The 19,463-nt window shown below is 39.4% G+C and overlaps 1 protein-coding gene across 1 annotated transcript in view; it reads left to right on the plus strand.

Moving 5' to 3' along the window:
• cdk17 (cyclin dependent kinase 17) overlaps positions 1–19,463 on the plus strand; it is a 36,852-nt gene that overhangs the window by 14,295 nt on the left and 3,094 nt on the right. The window contains exons 2-16 of the mRNA XM_056748596.1: positions 3,279–3,428; positions 8,277–8,441; positions 12,182–12,315; positions 13,974–14,099; positions 15,819–15,875; positions 16,174–16,288; positions 16,407–16,501; positions 16,607–16,669; positions 16,756–16,879; positions 16,974–17,094; positions 17,281–17,378; positions 17,996–18,101; positions 18,393–18,435; positions 18,532–18,622; positions 18,714–18,791. Of these exons, the coding sequence (XP_056604574.1) occupies positions 3,302–3,428; positions 8,277–8,441; positions 12,182–12,315; positions 13,974–14,099; positions 15,819–15,875; positions 16,174–16,288; positions 16,407–16,501; positions 16,607–16,669; positions 16,756–16,879; positions 16,974–17,094; positions 17,281–17,378; positions 17,996–18,101; positions 18,393–18,435; positions 18,532–18,622; positions 18,714–18,791 (1,543 nt within the window). The 5' untranslated portion in view covers positions 3,279–3,301. The remainder of the gene's footprint in view (positions 1–3,278; positions 3,429–8,276; positions 8,442–12,181; positions 12,316–13,973; positions 14,100–15,818; positions 15,876–16,173; positions 16,289–16,406; positions 16,502–16,606; positions 16,670–16,755; positions 16,880–16,973; positions 17,095–17,280; positions 17,379–17,995; positions 18,102–18,392; positions 18,436–18,531; positions 18,623–18,713; positions 18,792–19,463) is intronic.

Here is a 19,463-nt window from a genome sequence, read left to right on the forward strand (position 1 = left end):
ATGCAGAGCTCTACAGTAAGGATGCTCCGGTGGTTTTGGGTGATGCTTTTATGTTGTTGATTCAGTTTATGCATAGCGCGTCTGTTGAGCGAGCGGTCAATGGGAGATGGAGGATACTGGAACAGAAAACAGAAATCTTAAGACACATTTGGTCTTAAAGATGAAAGCTGTAACTTTTGCTGTTCTATCAACGTCTCCGTTTGTAAATTGCAGGTCACTTTAAGTTGCAGTTATGTCCTACTGACATTTTTCATACCCGAAAATATAATTTTTTTACACATTTTTTTCCACAGACCACTTTACAATACTGAGTGCTTTAACATAATTAATGGATATCTATCAAAAATCAGCTTAAAAAAAATACATGCACAGTAATAAACCGGCTACGCAGAAAACCGTGTTTACGCAGAAATTTGAGACTTGCCGGGTTTCTTGCGTGCAGTGACGTCATCGTCGATCGTCTTCGTAATTAAAAAGGCAGCAGGCAAACGGTCAGAAGCTGTATTTTTATATCTCTTCTTGTGTCCGCAGTACCAGCATATGCAACAGTAGTACTTCATCTTGACGTTTCTACATCAACTGCATGATTCCAGAGCGGACCTTTATACGTTATTTTACTATTACTTCCGTTTGGGACTTTTACCACTGCACTTTCAGACATGCGCACATCAACAAAACTGAGAGAAACCGCATTTACACGAAGCGAGAAATCAGAGTAATGGCCAAAAAACTACCTATGCCGATCGGTTTTTTCTGTTTATTACCTTTCTACAATAAAAGAAAACCGTTCTACGCGTTGACATGACCTTACATATATCAGCTCATTAAACACAATCAGCGTAAGACCGTGCATGTAGATGCCCTCATTGGTCCAGCAGGTTTTTTTTTTATCTTGCATATAATTAAATCTGCAAATATTTGTTTAACGTGTCTGTTGGTTGTGTTTCTATTGTTTATAACATTTGTGCATTGTTACAGAACTAAAAAAGGAAGTTCCTCTGCACTAGCGATACACCAGCGTTGTTTACATTGTCCGAAGTGGTTAACTGAATCAATAACTGATTCTTGTTTATGTGTTATTTTTAACAAAAATACTATAACAGTTTTCAGCTTTAACTTGAGTCGTCTTTATCAAATCAATCTTCATGATGCTCCTCACTAGAAAGACATACCAGGGGCTCAAGTCTTACCCATTTCAAACATTGGCTAACCGGACCAGCGAGAAATTACTGCTGAGGCCTGAAAAAAAGTTAGAAAAGAATTAAAATGTGTTGATGTATTTTAAGGCAGGATAACACAAGAATGCCAACTGTTCAAACACACAGACTCGCAAAATAAAAACCTCTCACATGTGACCACAGGGTGTGTCTGGGCCCTGTTGTGTCCTCTAGCAGAATGAGATACCAGCTGTTGGAGTCCAGTGCTCCGTCAGCACACGCATTTAACCTCTCTGTATATGTGTGGGTTTGAAAGCGAGCTGTCTGTCTGCGCTATATCGCTGTAGACTAATCCCTCGTACTGGTGCTCGTTCGTCTCCCTCCCCCGGTGCATGTCGGATGGACAGATGGACGTCTGCTTGCGTGTGCGATTGTATTTGAGAGAAACCTATCACGGACGCCCTGACCGTGCACTTCCTGTGGCGGGGGCGTGTCTGTTCTCTGCAGACGAGCGCACACTTGCTTTTTCTGGGATTACAGACACCACCTGAGAAAACGCCACCTATCCGTAACCTGATGAGCATTTTTTGGGTGTGATTTCAGTGGACTGGATTTTCGTACGGGGAGCAAACGATATCAGAATGTGCCGTACTTTTGACAGATTTGGGAGGGTTTCTTTTTTTACCTCGTTTTGTGAACAGCATGAACTTGTTTGTTTTTGGGTGTGTTTAGTCTGAGGTGGAAATACAATGGACAGAATGGGCCCCGCTGCCTTCCAAAGGAAAGGTGTTTCCTGCTTCACACCGCACCGTCAGCACCGACCTATTGAGAGATGAATAGAAGCACACACACATTGAAGCAATATTAAAATCATACTAAAATCATATATAAGATACAGACGTGACCCTGATTTTCTTAAAGGGATAGTTCCCTCAAAAATGAAAATTCTGTCATTGTTTACTCATCCTCTGATTGTTCCTTACCTGTCTAAATTTCTTTATGATAAACACAAAGGAAGGTATTTGGAAGAATGTCAGTAATGAAACGGATCTCATCCACCATTTACTCCCATTGTATTTATTTTCCCTACTCTGGCAGTAAATTAGGCATGAGATCTGTTTGGTTACTGACATTCTTCCAAATATCTTCCTTTTTGTTTAGCAGATCAAAGAAGTTCAGAGGACAATCAGAGGATGAGTAAATGTTGACAGAATTTTCATTTTTGGGCACATTCAAATAAAATAACTGTTTTATGTAGAGCCATCCCTTCTCTATTTGTCGATTATTTTAACTTCTTTATACATTTCGATTCGCAGTAATTGTATGTAGTCTTAGAAAAACGTGCATCCTTTTTTGTGACATCCATAACGCTTTGATTTTTTCTTCTTTTAAAGTAGAAAACATGTGCAAATTGTTATAGGGTTGTAACGATACGCTCCGCTCACAACTCCATACGATGCACCATATTGAGTTTAGGATTATGATTGCATCACGACATTTGAAAAATGCATATAATACAGTATATGGACAAAGGGATTTGTTAAAGAATTGACACTGTTTACAGTTTATTGAACCATTTTAGCTCTACGATACATATCTTAATGTTTTTGTATTGCGATACGTCGATATATTGTTACGTGTATATTGTTTGTCTAGTTTTTACTAAAAATGGCATTGGAATTGCCCTTGCGTCTCAAATGTTATATTACGAGAATGCATTTGTTATAATAGAATTCTGACATGTGGGGTGTGTGTGTGTTTTATTAATGCACTGCCATGTGTTTAAGTGCCTATAAAAACAAAATACCGTGTCATAAATATTTGATTAAAAGCCTTTTGATTATTAATGACGGTTTCTTTTTATTTATTCGTGTCACGCGCATGAGTCTGAAAGGCCTGCTGTGTGGTTTAATAACCATCCCTTACAGATAAACACCTTCTTTAACCTCCTTTACTATCGGAGGCCTTCTCATTTCTCTTTCCTAGCATCACTTTTTAATAAACTTGTGAAACGCTGGGTCGATATTTTGTTTGAATGTAAAAAAAAGCTCTTGCATTTCGCATCACCCGCAGGTCTTGGAGAGCTGATGAACATTAACGCTGTGTGTGTTTTTCCCGCAGGCCCCCCGCTGCTTCACAGGCCCATGGAGAAGATGAAGAGGTTTAAGAGACGCTTGTCTCTCAGCCTGCGCGGAAGCCAGACGATCGATGAGTCGCTCTCCGAGCTGGCCGAACAGATGACCATCGAGGAGAACAGCAGCAAAGACAGCGGTGAGCTTCCGTGCCGTATCGTAGTTATCGTTTGCTCTGCGCGCGTTGTGTTTGCAGGGTCACCATTAGTGTTAAGCAGACCAGATTACAGTCTGATTTATTAGCTCTTTAATAGTTTGAGGAGTTAGAGCTCTGGAAAACTGCCACCACAGCGGAAAAAAAGACCCCCTGTGGGTCGTATTGGAACATTTTTTAACAGACTATCAGAATTTATCAACTACTATTAGCAAAGGATTGTAGAGACCAGCCAGCTAGAGCTCAAATGAAATGTCTGTGGCATGAAGAGATGTGACTTGCGAAATGTTCAAACTGACAGTAAATGGACGGATATCTAAAACAAAACTTAATTTGTGATTTCATAAACACTACATACATCTGTCTGTGGCATACTTTGAGTTACTACAGAGAATCTCAAATCACATTATTGTAATGCACGTACAATATACGTGTAAGGGGCAAGGAGTGTTTAAGCTTGAAATGTCAAGCTTGTATTTTTATTGATTATTTAGTTCAAAAATGTGATGTTTAAGCTGTAACATTCATGATTAATAATCGTAATGGCGGGATGACTTGTGGTTCTTTTAGTTAGATATTCAAACATAATTCCATTTTTATGTTAACACTCCTTTCCGTTCTGTTGACTATATTATGTGAAGTTAAAGAGCGCACATTCTCACCATGGTCAAAATTGTCTTTGTAAACTATTAAATGACGTCAATTTCATATTTAGACGTGTAATGTTTCAATCTCGTGGCTGTGACTTCAAAACTGTGTGATTTTAAAGGGGACAGTTTACCAAAAAGTTAACAACCCTCTTGTCTATTCAAACCCGTATGACTTTCTTTCTTATCTAGAACACAAAAGAAGAGATTTTGAAGTTCACTCGTTAACAAACATTGACCCCCATTGACTTCCAAAGTCTGTACACTGAAGCACTGAGACATTTCTTAAAATATCTTCTTTTGTGCTTCAAAAGAGAAAGAAAGTCATACTTCGATGTCATGAAGGTGAATGAATGATCTCAGAATGTTTTATTTTTCGGTGAACTTCCTCTTTCACATTGATTCCATACCAGTGCATTGCCTCATAGACTTGCATTGTAAGTGCATAACTACAGTGGCCCCGAGATCGATCCAGGGGGGCCACAGATTTTGTGGCATTTTATGAGATATAGAAATTTGTCATAAATGTTATGCAATTAAAGATTTGAAAAATAAGCCCACCAACCGAAAGAATAGATGTTCCAGTATTGTATGACTAAATATGTTTTTTGGTTTAATTTAATTCTTAGTTTAAGATCATGAGTCTTGATTTGGAGGGGAGGCACAAAGTGATGCACCCTAAAAGAAGGGCGTTTGAGAAAAAGAAAAAGTTTGAGAACCATTGGATTACTTTACACTGTTTGTTTGTTTCTCATCAGTAAACCAGACACATTTATTTCTGTGTCACTGGTTCACAAGGGGGCCCCAGCTGACTTCCTGTGAGGCCTCAAGATGACCGATATTTTAAAATGAGACAAAATTAGCATTGAAATACATTAAAATGTCTTATTATTTGGCAATTTTCCAGTTAATGTTAAGCTCTAAAATATTTTATCGGGTAGAAATTTTGAGGGTTTGTGTGTGGGAGGGGTCATCCTTGATATTGTTGAATTCAATGGGGGCCTTGGAGTCAAAAAGGTTGAGAAACCCTGTCTGTGGTTATGGGTAGTATGTTAAAACTGCTATCAAATTGGGCAGAATGTTCCTTTAAACAGTTTTTATACCAAGCCTGTTTTCTCTGGGTCACCAGCATGGCCACAGCAGCACCCTGACACAAACATTTCACGGTTCATCCAAAACCTGCCATTCAAATCTGCCATTACGGACATCTGCACCATTTCCGTGGTCATAAAAACAAAGTTGCACCAACGCCGGCTGAAAAATCCTTCTGTCATGCTTTCAGTCAGCCTGAGGGCCTGGAGCGATGTAATTTCAGTTGCAAGGAAAGAAATTGGAGCAAAACTCATTTTTATTTTTTTTCCTTCTCGCCTATATTTTCATCTAGCTTGTAATTACATAACAGCGCTGACACCTCTGCGAGGAGTATAGGAGCATGTGACTGCTTGTGAGAGACGGCCTAAATTAGCTCCGTTGGCTTCGGGCCGGTCTGATGGATGTACCGTAATCACACAGACAATACAATGAGACACTGTATAAACCAGAAGCCAAAGCCGTTTGGGTTTTAGTGCCTTTTTGCTTCGTACCTAGCCTCACCAGCTGGGCCCTGTGCTCCCTGAGTGTTGCGTGCTCGAATGAGGTAAAACAGTAACCACAGTTATCAACTGGGCACAGGAAAGTTTTGGCCGGGGACAGATGGTGCAGTTTCACGTTGTCCTTTTTGGAACAGCTTCGCGTGAGGGGTTGAGGGAAGTGTAAAAGGGAACATTGAAAATCATCCAGTGTGATAGAATGTCGGGTGACTGGGTTCGGATATGGCTCGGGAGAGATTCCAAATGTCCTGCCTCGAACTTCCTGACCGATGGAGAATAATCACCCCTCGAATGGGAGCTTGTGGACTGAGGGATACAGTTAGTCTTTATGCAAACAAAAATCCACGGGTTAAGACTAACATCTCAAGAATGCAATTTCTTTTTGTACGAATGTGCCATTTATTTAGCAGTAAACACAATGATGTGTACACAATGGTCGTAAAATGCCCATTCAACTTTGCACACACTCAGTTGTACTTAAACACACATTGACTGTTTTAAGACCTGCGTGTTGAATGCGTGTAATGCAGGCAGTGACCCAACCAGGGTTGAAAGGCGGTCTGATGAATGTTTTGTTAAGACCCCGACGTTACATAAGGATGTCATGCAGTTCTCTCTTTCTTTTAATCCGCACATTAATGAGGGTTTCTACCCTCATTTTCTAAGCTCAGCTGGATCCCGGTTACGGTGATCCTCAATCACCACGGGAACGTCTCGGCCCATCCCATCTGAAATACCATTAGAGACTGTTCAGAGAAAATTCTACGAAAAGCTTCACTTGTTAACCTCTGCCTCTCTATCGCCGTCTCTGTTTTAAACTTAAAATTATAGGTTTCTATAGACCGTTTCGTCGCGCGCCTGATCCACAGTTAACTTCCGGTTTGTGTTTGGCTAGGGTCTAATAATATTACTTTTTATCTCTTATTTAATTTATGTTCATATTAATTTGTATTATTGTTTTACTGAACGAATCCTGTATTTGGTCACATTTAAACAAACCTTACGGTACATTGACATCGTGCGTAAAGTTTTTTTATTTTGTTAAGATGAAACCGTCTATCTTGAAATAAGTTAATAAGTCAAACAATGTCCGACGGTCATTTCCCACAAAATTCTACCTGTTAAATTATAATGCACATAAATCGGCACAGGGCGTGCGTGTTGCTAAACATTAAACTTGTACTCGTCTTGTTGTTTTCTTGTATTTTTAAGCTGTCCTTTTGCAGTCAATAAGTAATGAGTGAGTTTTCGTGACCCCTAAGATTCTGCCACCGGAGACTGTCAACACGGCAACTGTGAAAGCGTCCTCGCTTTGGGCCCGAGAGCTTTTGCTGACATGGAAGTATTTTCTCAGGAGCCCTGTTGCTTAGCAACAAGACGTAGTAGAGGGGACAGGCAGAGTTTACATATTATATACTTTATATCCTTATGCATTGAAAATCGATCACCGTGTTTTTTCTTATGTAAAAACAAATGTGGTGATGGTAGAACCAGAAACATTCAAGCTTTCCCCAAGGTCTTTTTCTGTCTGTTTTTTTAAAGCGTGCCCACTGATGTTGTCTGAGGCACATTCTTGCCTTGGACATTATGACATATTGGCACAGCTCTACTCGTTGTACGTTACCATAGCGTTGACCGTAGAACATTCTGGAGTTTCCATGATGCTCGTATGTAAACAAGGCCGGCTGAAACGGTGAGCTCATCTGGTTAAAACTGAAACATTTGGACTGCGCTCTTGTGTGTCTTGTGTTGTTTGTCTGATGTTTTGTTGGCTTTTCTCGGTAAGCAGGTTGGAAGCCGTGTTATAATATCTGTGGGAAGACATGACCACAACAGAAAAATGTGTTTGAATGAATGACAAAACAACATTTGAAGTCAACATTAAATGAAAATGGATGTTGTAAATATATATTATTTTGCCTTTTCAAAGAAATATCTGTGGGATGGATCGCCCGACTATATGTGTGTGTGTGTGTTTGCAAGCTCAAGGAGGATTTGGTGGTTGGGACAGGTGCTATAAGCACTAACAGGTGGGAGGGACGGGTGCACACACACAGTGTGATGGTCAAATGACCTCTAGAATCCTCAATTCATGTTAATGAATGCTGTGTGTATTATGAAAAGGACATGCATGTTGTCATCGATTATTCAATTGTGTGTAACTGCAGTTGTTTGTCGATTTGTTGCTGTTGCATGCCCCGCTATGATCGGTTCAATGTTAACCTCAATTTTTCTATATATGGCACATGTTGCCATAGAAACACTTATGCAGTGATTGACTCATCTTTAAATTAAACTTTACATGTTGTTTGGAGTGTCACGAGGCAACTTCAATATTAATAAGTGTATCTCACGGTTACAACGCTGCCATAGCAACAGCTCCGGCACAGCATCTGAGTGAATTTCCACAAACGTCACAGCTTTCTTAGAAGTTCTCCGATAGTTCCCCTGCCCTCAGCCTGACCCTTGTGTAATAAAGTAATAATTTGAATGAAGTATCGACAACAGATATCGGGTCATGTTCGTGCACAGATAAATCCATTCACGTGATAACACGGATGCGTGTGTATTGACAGAGGTCTTGTGATTTATTTCAGAGCCCATCGTGAGGAATGGCCGCCCACCAACATCTCACAGCATGCACTCGTTTTTGCACCAGTACACCGGATCCTTCAAGAAGCCTCCCTTACGCCGGCCGCACAGCGTCATCGGGGGCAGTCTGGGGTCCTTCATGGCCATGCCCCGAAACGGCAGCCGTCTCGGTAAGTGACCAATCGCAACACTTCTCTTACATTTACACTTTGAATTAAGCACTACATTTTTTTCTAAGTGACTTACGAAGGCAACAATATAACAATCTTATATGTAGGTACAACACTGGCAGGAGACCACACCGGTGTCTTTTAGGCTACATTAAATGTCCTATATTTTTTATCATTTTATTGTACAGCATTCACATACATTTAGATATGGGAATATTTATTTTTTCTTTATATATTTTAGAAATGTATTTATTATATAAATACTTAAAGTGAACATATTTTGCACATCAGTACACTTTATACCAAAAGCAATTTGCCACAGTAAAGATTTGTATATCTTTTTCACATTTCAGATGGTCACCAATGGATCAAATCGAATGCGTTTTACTGTCTTGAATAAGCACTGAGAAATCACATGACCGTAGTAAAATGTCTTGAGAACTGACGTCTATGAGTCAGACAGTTCTTAAGACCTTTGAGTTCGCTAATGATGACTCGTTTTTGAGACACGTTACACGACTTTTATGAATGAGTCACGGTATTCATGCCGATCTCAATCGTAAATCTTCCATGAACATGCCCACTTCCGTTTGACTTTCATAAACCCTACTCTTCTTACTTATGATCACGTCACAGATAAGTTTTGTAAGAATTTTGAGAATAAAAATCAGGTCTGCAGAATCTCTGTGTGTGATGTGGGCCACCTGACCTTATCGCATTTGCAAGCTTGTAAGTGTGTGTGTGTGGGTGTACGCACAGAGAGAACGTGCTCACACTGGCAGGATATGAGTCAGAATAAACCCATGTGGGAGGTGACCGTGTGTGTCACAGCTGAACAGATCCGTTCTGCTGCTTAGCGTGTGTGTTCATGCGTGGTTCTTCCCATACGCGAGCATGTGATGTACTGCAGACAAAGTTGCAAGTCTAGACCCGTCCTCTCCCTGCTCTGATCTAGTGACACTGATGTCAAGACTGTTTGTTTATTTGGCACGGATCTGCGTTTGATACATCGTCTCGGATTCAGTCCGTCAGTCAGGGGTGATGTGAGGCGGACCTGCGAGTTTGCGAGACGGTCTGGAGTTGATTAAAGTTTGACCCAGTTTTGTTCCTGGTTGTTTTTCCGTGCCAAGCTTCTCACAAAAGTAGAACGCTTCGGATCCCAGAGTTTCACAGCGTTGTGCGTTAAAAAAGGCAGGAGAGGTAGACAGATTACAGACGTCAGAATTAGAAGAAAGGGAACGAGGTCGTCTCGGGCGTGACGGGAATGAAAGAGAGCAGAGCCTGTGATGATAAAAGAGCGAGAGGAAGTCGGGAGGGATAAAAGGGCGAGGTAATGAAGGGAAGTGTGGGGTGATCTGACAGAAGCACTTGTTAACTCGCAGTATGTCAGAAATATAAAAAACAGGGCGCGTCGACTACAGCCGCACACGCTTTCACACAGAGCCATGCGCTGTTTCACAGACTTCAGAGATGTGACGGGGTGCAGAAATGTGCCTTTGTGAGGAAACTACATCTGTCCTCTCATTTCTCCAAAAGTTAATAGCGAGATGATGTCCGAGTCGTTCTCTACTCCAGAGTCAACAAGAATGAGAATTTATATTTCGCATTAGGAAAATAAAGGATAATATTTAGGATGGTTCAAATTTGTGGCAATATATACAGGTTCAGTTTTTCTGAATTTGCTACGTATAGGTTTGCATTTAGGTAAAGTGTCATCCTGTGAACTACTAACAATATTGCTCCCAAATTTCAAATAAAAGTATTGTTTCTATTTGCATTTATTTGTAGAAAATGAAAACTGGAGTAACAGGTCAAATAACAGAAATGATGCTCTATATTTTTTCAGACCTCAAATACCGCAAACAAAACACGTTCATATTCACTTCTAAGCGATACAAAAGTAATATTTCTAAATGAATCAAAAAGTGATCTTTATCAAAGTTTGAATGTGTCTTGTCATGCTGTCAGTCTTTCACATTGCTGTAGGATGACTTTGTCACTCCTGAGGTTTGATTTTTCTCGAAATTCCGGACTGGAATGACCACAATACATCTAGAAATGATGATTAAATGAAAATTTGGAATGCTGTATTCAACCTTTTTTTGTGAAAAATATAAGTTAGTGTATAAATATCTAAAATATGTTTTGCTGAATTTTAAAGAAGCTTTATTTTTATGACCTTGATACACATTTCTTATGACTGTGAATTTTTATGTCATCCATTAAAGTAAATAACAGGCATCATTTTCTATTTTGTGGCCTGAAATACGACCCACCTATACTCTAGACATCCTGGGATTCTCCCCATCCGCCTCGTGTAAAATCAGGGGAGAGACGCGCACAGCTGTGTCGTAATGGATGGCCCTCAGGTTACTGCACTTTACTGCCTCGGCTTCATAAAACACGGGCCAATATGTTACCCTGGAGAGGGAGGAGGGGTCCCTGTCTTACCACAACAAACAACCCGCTACAGGCACCACCACCTTTACACCCAGATTCTCCTTTGAAAAGGAATATCCCTGGTTCCCTTTCGCAGCAAAATTATGTATCCTGGACCTTTCTGGACACAAAAGATCTAAAACACACAAATTGAGCATTTCTAGCCAGTGTTTTCAATTTCGAGTGTTTGTGTTACATCATAATTTAGCCCATTGGCCAGCCCTGATAAACACGATCATACTTTTATGTAATAGAGAGGATTTAAGGAGACATTTCCGAACGAACACCATTTCTTATAAACAAAACAAAACTGCGGTTACTCGGTTAATATTCAGCTTTTTCTTAGAAACTCAATTTCGTAGAACATGATCGCATGGATGGACGCGCATGTTATGGTCAATGGTTTTTCGGGGTTAAATGTGGCTGTTGAATAAGAAGCACCTCTGTTAATAATTCTCCTGCGGTTCATATGTTACACATAGACACACTGTATGTACACAGGTGTGTGTGTGTTTGTGTTAAGCAGATGAATGACGTCTTTCACTGACATGGAATCACATGCTGCTTTTACTGCACATGCACACGGACTTAATCCAAATTCACAATATTTGTTGAAAAAATGCTCCGTGCGTCCCAAATCATGTTGCATGTTGAAAATACTACAAACGGTGCAGACGGTCCTTGTGCGTCAAAGGGGTGTGTCATTTAATTCAATAAAAATTGGCCGCCTCCTCGTGATCAACTGTCTGAAGACATTTTTAACTTGATTCGAAAATGAATTAAAGGAAGCAACTGCTAAATGCTTGCCAAATTGGTACAATAAAAGTTGGTTTTATATTTTATTTAGTATATACTTATTTATATTTTATTGTATACTTATGACTTAAACCATTTAAAATATTTATGTGGAATATGTCATCATTAGGGAACTAAAATGTTTGACTCATAGAGGTCATATATGGTCAATTTGCACTGCCTTTGATAATACATAAATGAAGTTGCATTGCTAATTCTCTAAAAGCAGTATGAGACTCTGAGACCTAAAACTGTTCTGATGTGGTTAGAAAGCCCCAGTACTGCCAACCTTGTTTACGTAAAAAGAATATGTGAGTAATGTTGAGTGCATGCTTTTAGTGCATTGTCGAAGCATTGAGATCCCATGAGACCCGGGTTCGAGTCCGGCCTGGGTCACATTGTCCTTTTCCTTCCTCATCTCACCATCTGTCTCTAATGTCCTAAATAAAAAGCCTTTTAAAGATCCACCACATATATGATGATTAATAAAATGACCTCTTTCACAGATATAGTTCATGAGAATCTGAAGATGGGTTCTGACGGAGAGAGCGATCAAGCCTCAGGGACGTCCTCCGATGAAGTCCAGTCGCCCACCGGCGTGTGTCTCCGCAGCCGGACGCATCGCCGCATATCAATGGAGGTAAAACCCTGTGTGTCCATAAATGAATCACCAGCACATTTATTCATAGAATAAAACGTGTGTCTGTGAAGTATCCTAAAAGCTTCATGATGGTGATGTGGATTTATTTGTAGCCCTGAGTTTTCCTCTTTTATTTCTCCTCTTCTCTTCCTCTGCAATGATTCTGTAAATTGAATTTCTTAAAAAATGCGAAACGCAGATGGAAACTTCTGGACTTACCTAGATCTTTCAGGTGCATGAGATACCACGTGCCAACCAGCAATAAAAGCGCTGAGGGGTCGTGCTGGCTTGCCCCTCCCACAGTAAAATCTCATTGGTCCAGAATCCTGCTGTATGTAATTGTATGTTCTGCATCAGATCTGACAAGCAACGTGAAGTTTAAGTGAAGGCTGAGAATTACATGTTACTGGAAACGTGTCACTTCTCCTGGTTACTGCGCTGTTTTAGACTCGTATTATTAGAACAGTGAGGTGTTAAAGACTGTCTGGTGTGGTTGAGAAACCGTTTAATATTTTCGGTCTTTACACACATACATGGATCTTAGAAGAAGGGCGGTCGCTTTCTCTAACACCTATCCTTTTCTTTATTTTTATGTCCGCTTTATAGTTTTTTTACTGGGTGTTGTAAATAGAGACCACTTAGAAATGATGTAGATTGAGAAAATCTCCCAATTTTTGTCAAAAGTTGAACTGAAATGCATCGGCAAGAGATTTCACATCACACGTATACATGTAAACCTTTTATTCTGGGGTTTAATTGCAAACCACAGTTCAGTTCACACTAGTTATTCGACCATTTATGCCTCGATTTCCGTCTTAGGGGTTATTACGCCCCCTGCTGTATGCATTGGATTACTGCACATGTGCACATCTGACAAAAACCAAAAAAGTAAAGCTATTACTTTCACGGTTTTTTACTAAATACACACTATAATTATTCTGGCATACTTTTATTAATAATTAGGCGTATTTTCCTTTTTTAATTTTTAAAAAGTCCAGATTTGCTCTAATATCGTTTGTAATTTTCATCTTTTTGAATAATTATTTTTCATAAAAGACTCTTTATCATTTTAGTAGAGAACAATAAATAGCACTCATTAATATTTTATTTCAAATATTTAGTTTCAATATTTCAATTTCTCGTTAAAATAATGTAAATGCAAAAGATTTTAGCGGTCTTATAATTCATGCTTTTGTTTTTATTTCAAAACGCAATTTCTTATAATCTTCAATTTCTTATAATTTTAGCAGTGTTTGAAAGATTCGCCCACATGCATATGTACCGTTATCGAATATTGGACTGATGTGCTTGAAAGTACTGCTTTCTGGATGCTTCTTTCAAGTGTGTGTGGGTGAAGAGCAAAGACGAGAAAGAGAGAGAGAGAGAGAGAGAGATGTGTGTGCAGGAGGAGAGTCGGGGCATGTTGGAAGGTTATTTATTGAAGATGCTAATGCTTTGGGTTGAGACAGGCTTTATACAGGCATGCTATCTGGTTGAAATCACACACACGCTGCTTTCAAACTAGAAGCACACAACAAATGGGAATTGTTCACCAAGCATCAATTATTAATTTGATTTCGTCTTTGATAGGAACCAAGCTAATTGTGTCCCATGTGAGTGACTTGTTTGCTTATGCATGTGTCTTTGTGACGTCACAGGACCTGAATAAACGTTTGTCTTTGCCTGCTGATATCCGGATTCCTGACGGTTACCTGGAAAAGCTGCAGTTGAGCAGCCCATCGTTCGACCAACCCCTCAGCCGACGGTCACGCAGAGCTTCTCTGGTGAGTATCTGCGTGTGAAAGTTGCGTTTTTTACTCGCATAAACCCGAAGGAGGTCTCCGAGGATTTTGTGTGAGGGTGGAACTATTCACATTATCTCCAGTGACATTCTGCATGATGTGCTTTAAGTACGCTCAAAGAACACGCAATCATTCCCACGTCTATTATGACGCAAACATGACACATCTCTTCATATAATACACTTGCATCACCGTGAATCTTCATATCTCGTATCTGTAGTGCTTGTTTTCCTATAAGCTTATCAGGAGAAGTGCATGATGGGACATCTTCCTAGCAACTACGCTCCATAGCAACAGTCGTTGTTCACGTTGCTCTCTGTCGTAGCAAGTTTGCAACATGAATAGTCCAAAGATCGATGTATTCAAGATGAGTAAATGCTAGATTAGGGTTGAATAAATGAGCTTTCTGTGGACTGTAGAGTTAAAACTATGACACGGTTGTGAAACTACAAAACACTGTCATGTGATATTTCATAAAGAATTGGTCACGCTGTGAGAATTTGGGTTGAATAATAAAAGCAATAAATTAAATCGAGTGCTGTCTGCAAAAAAAGTGTAGACCATGTGTTTCAGATCTTATTTAAATTAAATAATGCGGACACATATGAAGAGTGTGCTCCCAAAATGAGAACAAAAATCATGTTTTTTTTATAGTGCACTCCAATTCATTTCAATTGGTTTGTTTTAATTTAAGCCACGATAGCTAAAAAAAATACAGCTAACTAACACAATCAAAAACATGATTTTTTCAATAAAAAATGTATAATCTCATATTGGAACCAAACTCTTGATATACAGTCTGTCGTTATTCATCAAAATCTCTTTTGATGCACATGAAATAAAATGATCATGTTTGCTTTCATTGATGTTAAACTTGGCAAAGCTCATTATTATACCAGAATCTGATATGCAGGATAGCAAATGAGAAGATTATTGTTATGTCTGAACGAGAATATTGTGAGCTTTGGTTAATGAACACACGGAATACAACAAGTTTTGATTTTAAAGACACACCACGGGCTGATATTCTCTGCCCATGGACTCGAGAACCCCAGTGTCAGTACGGACATTGTGTCGTTCTCTCAGTGGGGTACAAAAACACATACGATGTTCTTTGTCTGTAGGTTGTGTTCACGGGGGGTTTGCTTGTGAAAAGACCCCTGCTTTAGGGACCACCTTTTATAGGCATTCATTGTTCTTTCTTGCCATTTGTCTGTACCTCTTCAAACACATGTTTACATACATTTTATACAAATGTCTCTCAAAAATAAGAGTTATGGATACACTCTGTAATGTTCTTCTTAGCTAATAAATAAATATATAAAAACATTTACATCGTGAAAAGGCTCAAAGTAATTAGAAATTAATTACGGGGTTAGTTAATGTTAGTCTATAGAAATGTTAAAAAGAGCTTAATAATATAGATAAAGCAATATATATGATTAAAAAGGAGTCTAGGGTAAGCTTGCATCTAACCAAATAAATGTGTTTGGGTTTTTAAGTTCTAGTGACCCCTCGTGGATTTTAAAAATCGAGTGTTTGTGTGTGTACATGATTAATGATTTCGGCTGCTGATATCGGAGTCAGTGAAACACGTGTTTCTCACAGATAAGGTCTATTGAACACACGCATGTTCAGCATTAACAATGTCTTATTAATGAAGCAATCTCTCTCTCTCTCCCACTCTCTCTCTCTCTTCAGTCAGAAATCGGGTTTGGGAAACTGGAGACCTACATCAAACTGGACAAGTTGGGAGAGGTAAAATCTGAATCTGTACATCAGCAAAATCAGGGTTGTTAAAAGTGCACTGTGTAATGTTTTATTTATTGTTTTGAGCGTCATACGGACGTTTGCAATGATGCTGTGTCATGCAAAAGGAAGTGTTTCCAGTTACTGATGCAATTGTGGAGAAACCCAGTTATTTAAAAAAGTTCTTTGATCTTTTATATGATTTCTTAAATCCTTTTTGACAAAAACCCTTTGCAGTTAATAACTTAATGCACCTTTAAATCGTTTGATACATTAGAATTAAAATGTTGCTGTAATTGTATCACAGGGGACGTACGCCACTGTCTTCAAGGGGCGGAGCAAACTGACAGACAACCTAGTGGCTCTGAAAGAAATCCGATTGGAGCACGAGGAAGGCGCTCCGTGCACGGCTATCAGAGAGGGTGAGGAATTTCTCATTATCTCTCGATTCCAAGATGCAAACTTTGACGTTGGCCCGATCGGCCGGCATTACGTTTACACACAAGTGATTTTATGCGTTTCACCCTCACTGTCCCCTAGTCTCGCTACTGAAGGATTTAAAGCACGCCAACATCGTCACGCTTCACGACATCATCCACACGGACAAATCCCTCACACTGGTCTTTGAGTACCTGGTGAGGAAGCTTTCCCACAATCCTTTTCTTTCTATCAGCGAGTTTCACAGTTACTTTTTGTTTGCTCTGCTCCGCTCTTGTTTATTTTTCCACATCTTCCTGCAGGATAAAGATCTGAAGCAGTACATGGACGATTGCGGGAACATCATGAGCATGCACAACGTTAAGGTACGTGCAAGTCGAACGCTTCATAAACTCTTCGTTTGTTGGTGCGCTGCAAGGTTTTCTAACCAGTAGACCTCGTCTGGTTCTAGATTTTTCTCTACCAGATCTTGCGAGGCTTGGCGTACTGCCACAAACGCAAGGTTCTGCACAGGGACCTGAAACCACAGAATCTGCTCATCAACGAGAGGGGAGAACTCAAACTGGCTGACTTTGGTACGTTTAGCATAATATTATGAAGTATGTTTGAAATACTCGATGCATGTTGTTGTGGTGTTGTATGTAAATTGCTGTATGTCGCTGTTCAAAGGTCTGGCACGAGCCAAGTCTGTCCCCACAAAGACGTACTCAAATGAGGTGGTGACCTTATGGTACAGACCTCCTGATGTACTCCTGGGGTCTTCGGAGTACTCTACCCAGATCGACATGTGGTGAGTAATGTGTGTGTGTATGAAGCTTTAAGATTCATCATTTAGGATTCATTGTGTAGATTCAGTTCTGGCCCTTTAAGCCTCTCTTACTCTCTCTCTTACTCTCTCCCTCTCACTCTCTCTTTCTTTCTTTCTCTCTCTCTCTCACTCTCTTTCTCCATCTCTCTCTCTCTCTCTCTCTCCCAGGGGTGTTGGGTGTATATTTTATGAAATGGCTGCAGGTCGGCCGCTGTTCCCAGGTTCTACGGTCGAAGATGAGCTGCATCTGATCTTCAGATTACTGGGTGAGTACACACACCCTCACGCTCATGTCCAGCTCTCATATAAGACCGTGTGACGAAACGCACACCTCCCCTCCAGACATGACGACATCCATAACACACACACACCAGACGTCTCGCAGTTTTCAGACTCAGATGTGATTGCCATCTGCTTTAAATACAAACTGCAGCCATCTGACTTCTGCCATGTTTGGTAACCACACACGCATGGAAACAGTGAGATCACGTGGTTAGGTTACCACAGGTCATCTAAAATCTGGTGTGGCTTTCTGGAGTTAGGAAATGTCTTTGAGAATGAGTTTTAAATGAATTGTTGCAATTTTGCACAGCGTTTAATATGGTCACAGATGCAAAGGATGTTAGGGAATAAAAATAATGTCACATTATGTAAAGTCAGGTTCTCTTGCATTGGTAAGGTGGTTTTGGGTCAAAACTTAATTTGCTCTCATATTCAACGCCATGTCTGACAATTTTGCAAATGTAAAAATATTGATAAATTGTAAACTTCAAGGTGTGAAATTTGAGCAAAATAACTTTAGAGAACTCTTTTTAGGTGTTGTAAATTTTATAGAAGTAGTCAATAAATAAATGTGATTTGACAAATGTTTTGTCTCAAATAGGTACACCAACAGAGGATAACTGGGCCGGCATCTCATCCATCGAAGAGTTCAAATCCTACAACTTCCCCAAATATAAGCCTCAACCCTTCATCAATCACGCACCGAGGTACCTGCAGTGTGTTTGTGGCCTCTTTCACATAGTGATTATTATTGAACATGTTTGTGTACTTGGTCAGTTTGCTGCCACACAAAACAAACGGCCGTGACCTCATTGTGTGTGTGTTCTGGTGTGGCTGTAAGAAATGATGTGTGTGTTGTAGTTGTATGTTAGAAACTGTTGTGTGCCAGTACGACAGGACATCCTGTGGAATTTCTGAGGCCGTTTGCTTCCTGTCCTCCGTATGCCAATGTTATGTCAACCTGCTAATGGTCATCTCTCCTTCTTTTTTTTTTAAAGATTGGATACTGAAGGAATAGAGTTGTTGTTGTCCTTTTTAAGGGTAAAAAACAATTTCTCACTCTTACACGTAATGCATACTGCAAAAACGTGAAACAATTTCAATCTAAGATACTTTATTCAAATGTTTTCTCATTAGTATGAGTCCAAGAAGAGAATCTCTGCGGATGAATCAATGAAACACTCCTACTTCAAGAGTCTGGGCATGCGTATGCACACACTGCCAGAAAGTGAGTCCCCCCCCCCACACACACACAGTTCATGTATTACTGCATGAACCTCCACACACACTTATTCTGATAATGTGATGTTCTTCTGCAGATATTTCCATATTTACACTGAAGGAAGTGCAGCTGCAAAGAGATCCCGGTTACAGGAACTCCTCATACCCAGAGACAGGTTCGTTAGTGCCTTTTGTATTTTGTTATTTTTCATATGTTTTTGTTATAAATCCTTATTATAAGTCACATTTTATGTTGGTCACTGGGTTTTGCAAATATATAACCAATAAAGTTGGTTAGACATTAAAACGTGCTTGTCAACTTTGACAACATTGTATTCAATCAATTACAACGTTTTTTCATATTGTTTTCATATTTTCTGGAAATGAAAAGGTCATCCAAGGTATCGCAAGGACAGCGACAAAATGCTTAATTACACATATATGACTATTTCATATATGGTTGCATAAAGCTATTTTTATATAGTTATATATGCAATATAGGCTAATCGTATAGGGTTATATGAAAGATTTTTATGACATATAGCTAATTATATATGTTTTTTTATAGCTAATTTTTTATTACATATGTCCTAATTGAATCTGCCTATATATGGGAAATTATACATTGTTACATATGGCTAATCTTATACGACTATAAATAGCAAATTATATAAAGTTACATATGGCTTATTTCATTTTAAATGGTTATATATGGCAAATTATATACAGTTACAACGGCAAATTTTATATGACTATATAAAGCAAATATATAAACCTACATATGGCTAATTAAATTTTATGTGGCTATATATGGCAAATTATATATAGTTGCATATGGCTAATTTTAT

This window comes from Triplophysa dalaica, chromosome 5 (assembly GCF_015846415.1).
Source record: "Triplophysa dalaica isolate WHDGS20190420 chromosome 5, ASM1584641v1, whole genome shotgun sequence".
Lineage (NCBI taxonomy): Eukaryota > Metazoa > Chordata > Actinopteri > Cypriniformes > Nemacheilidae > Triplophysa > Triplophysa dalaica.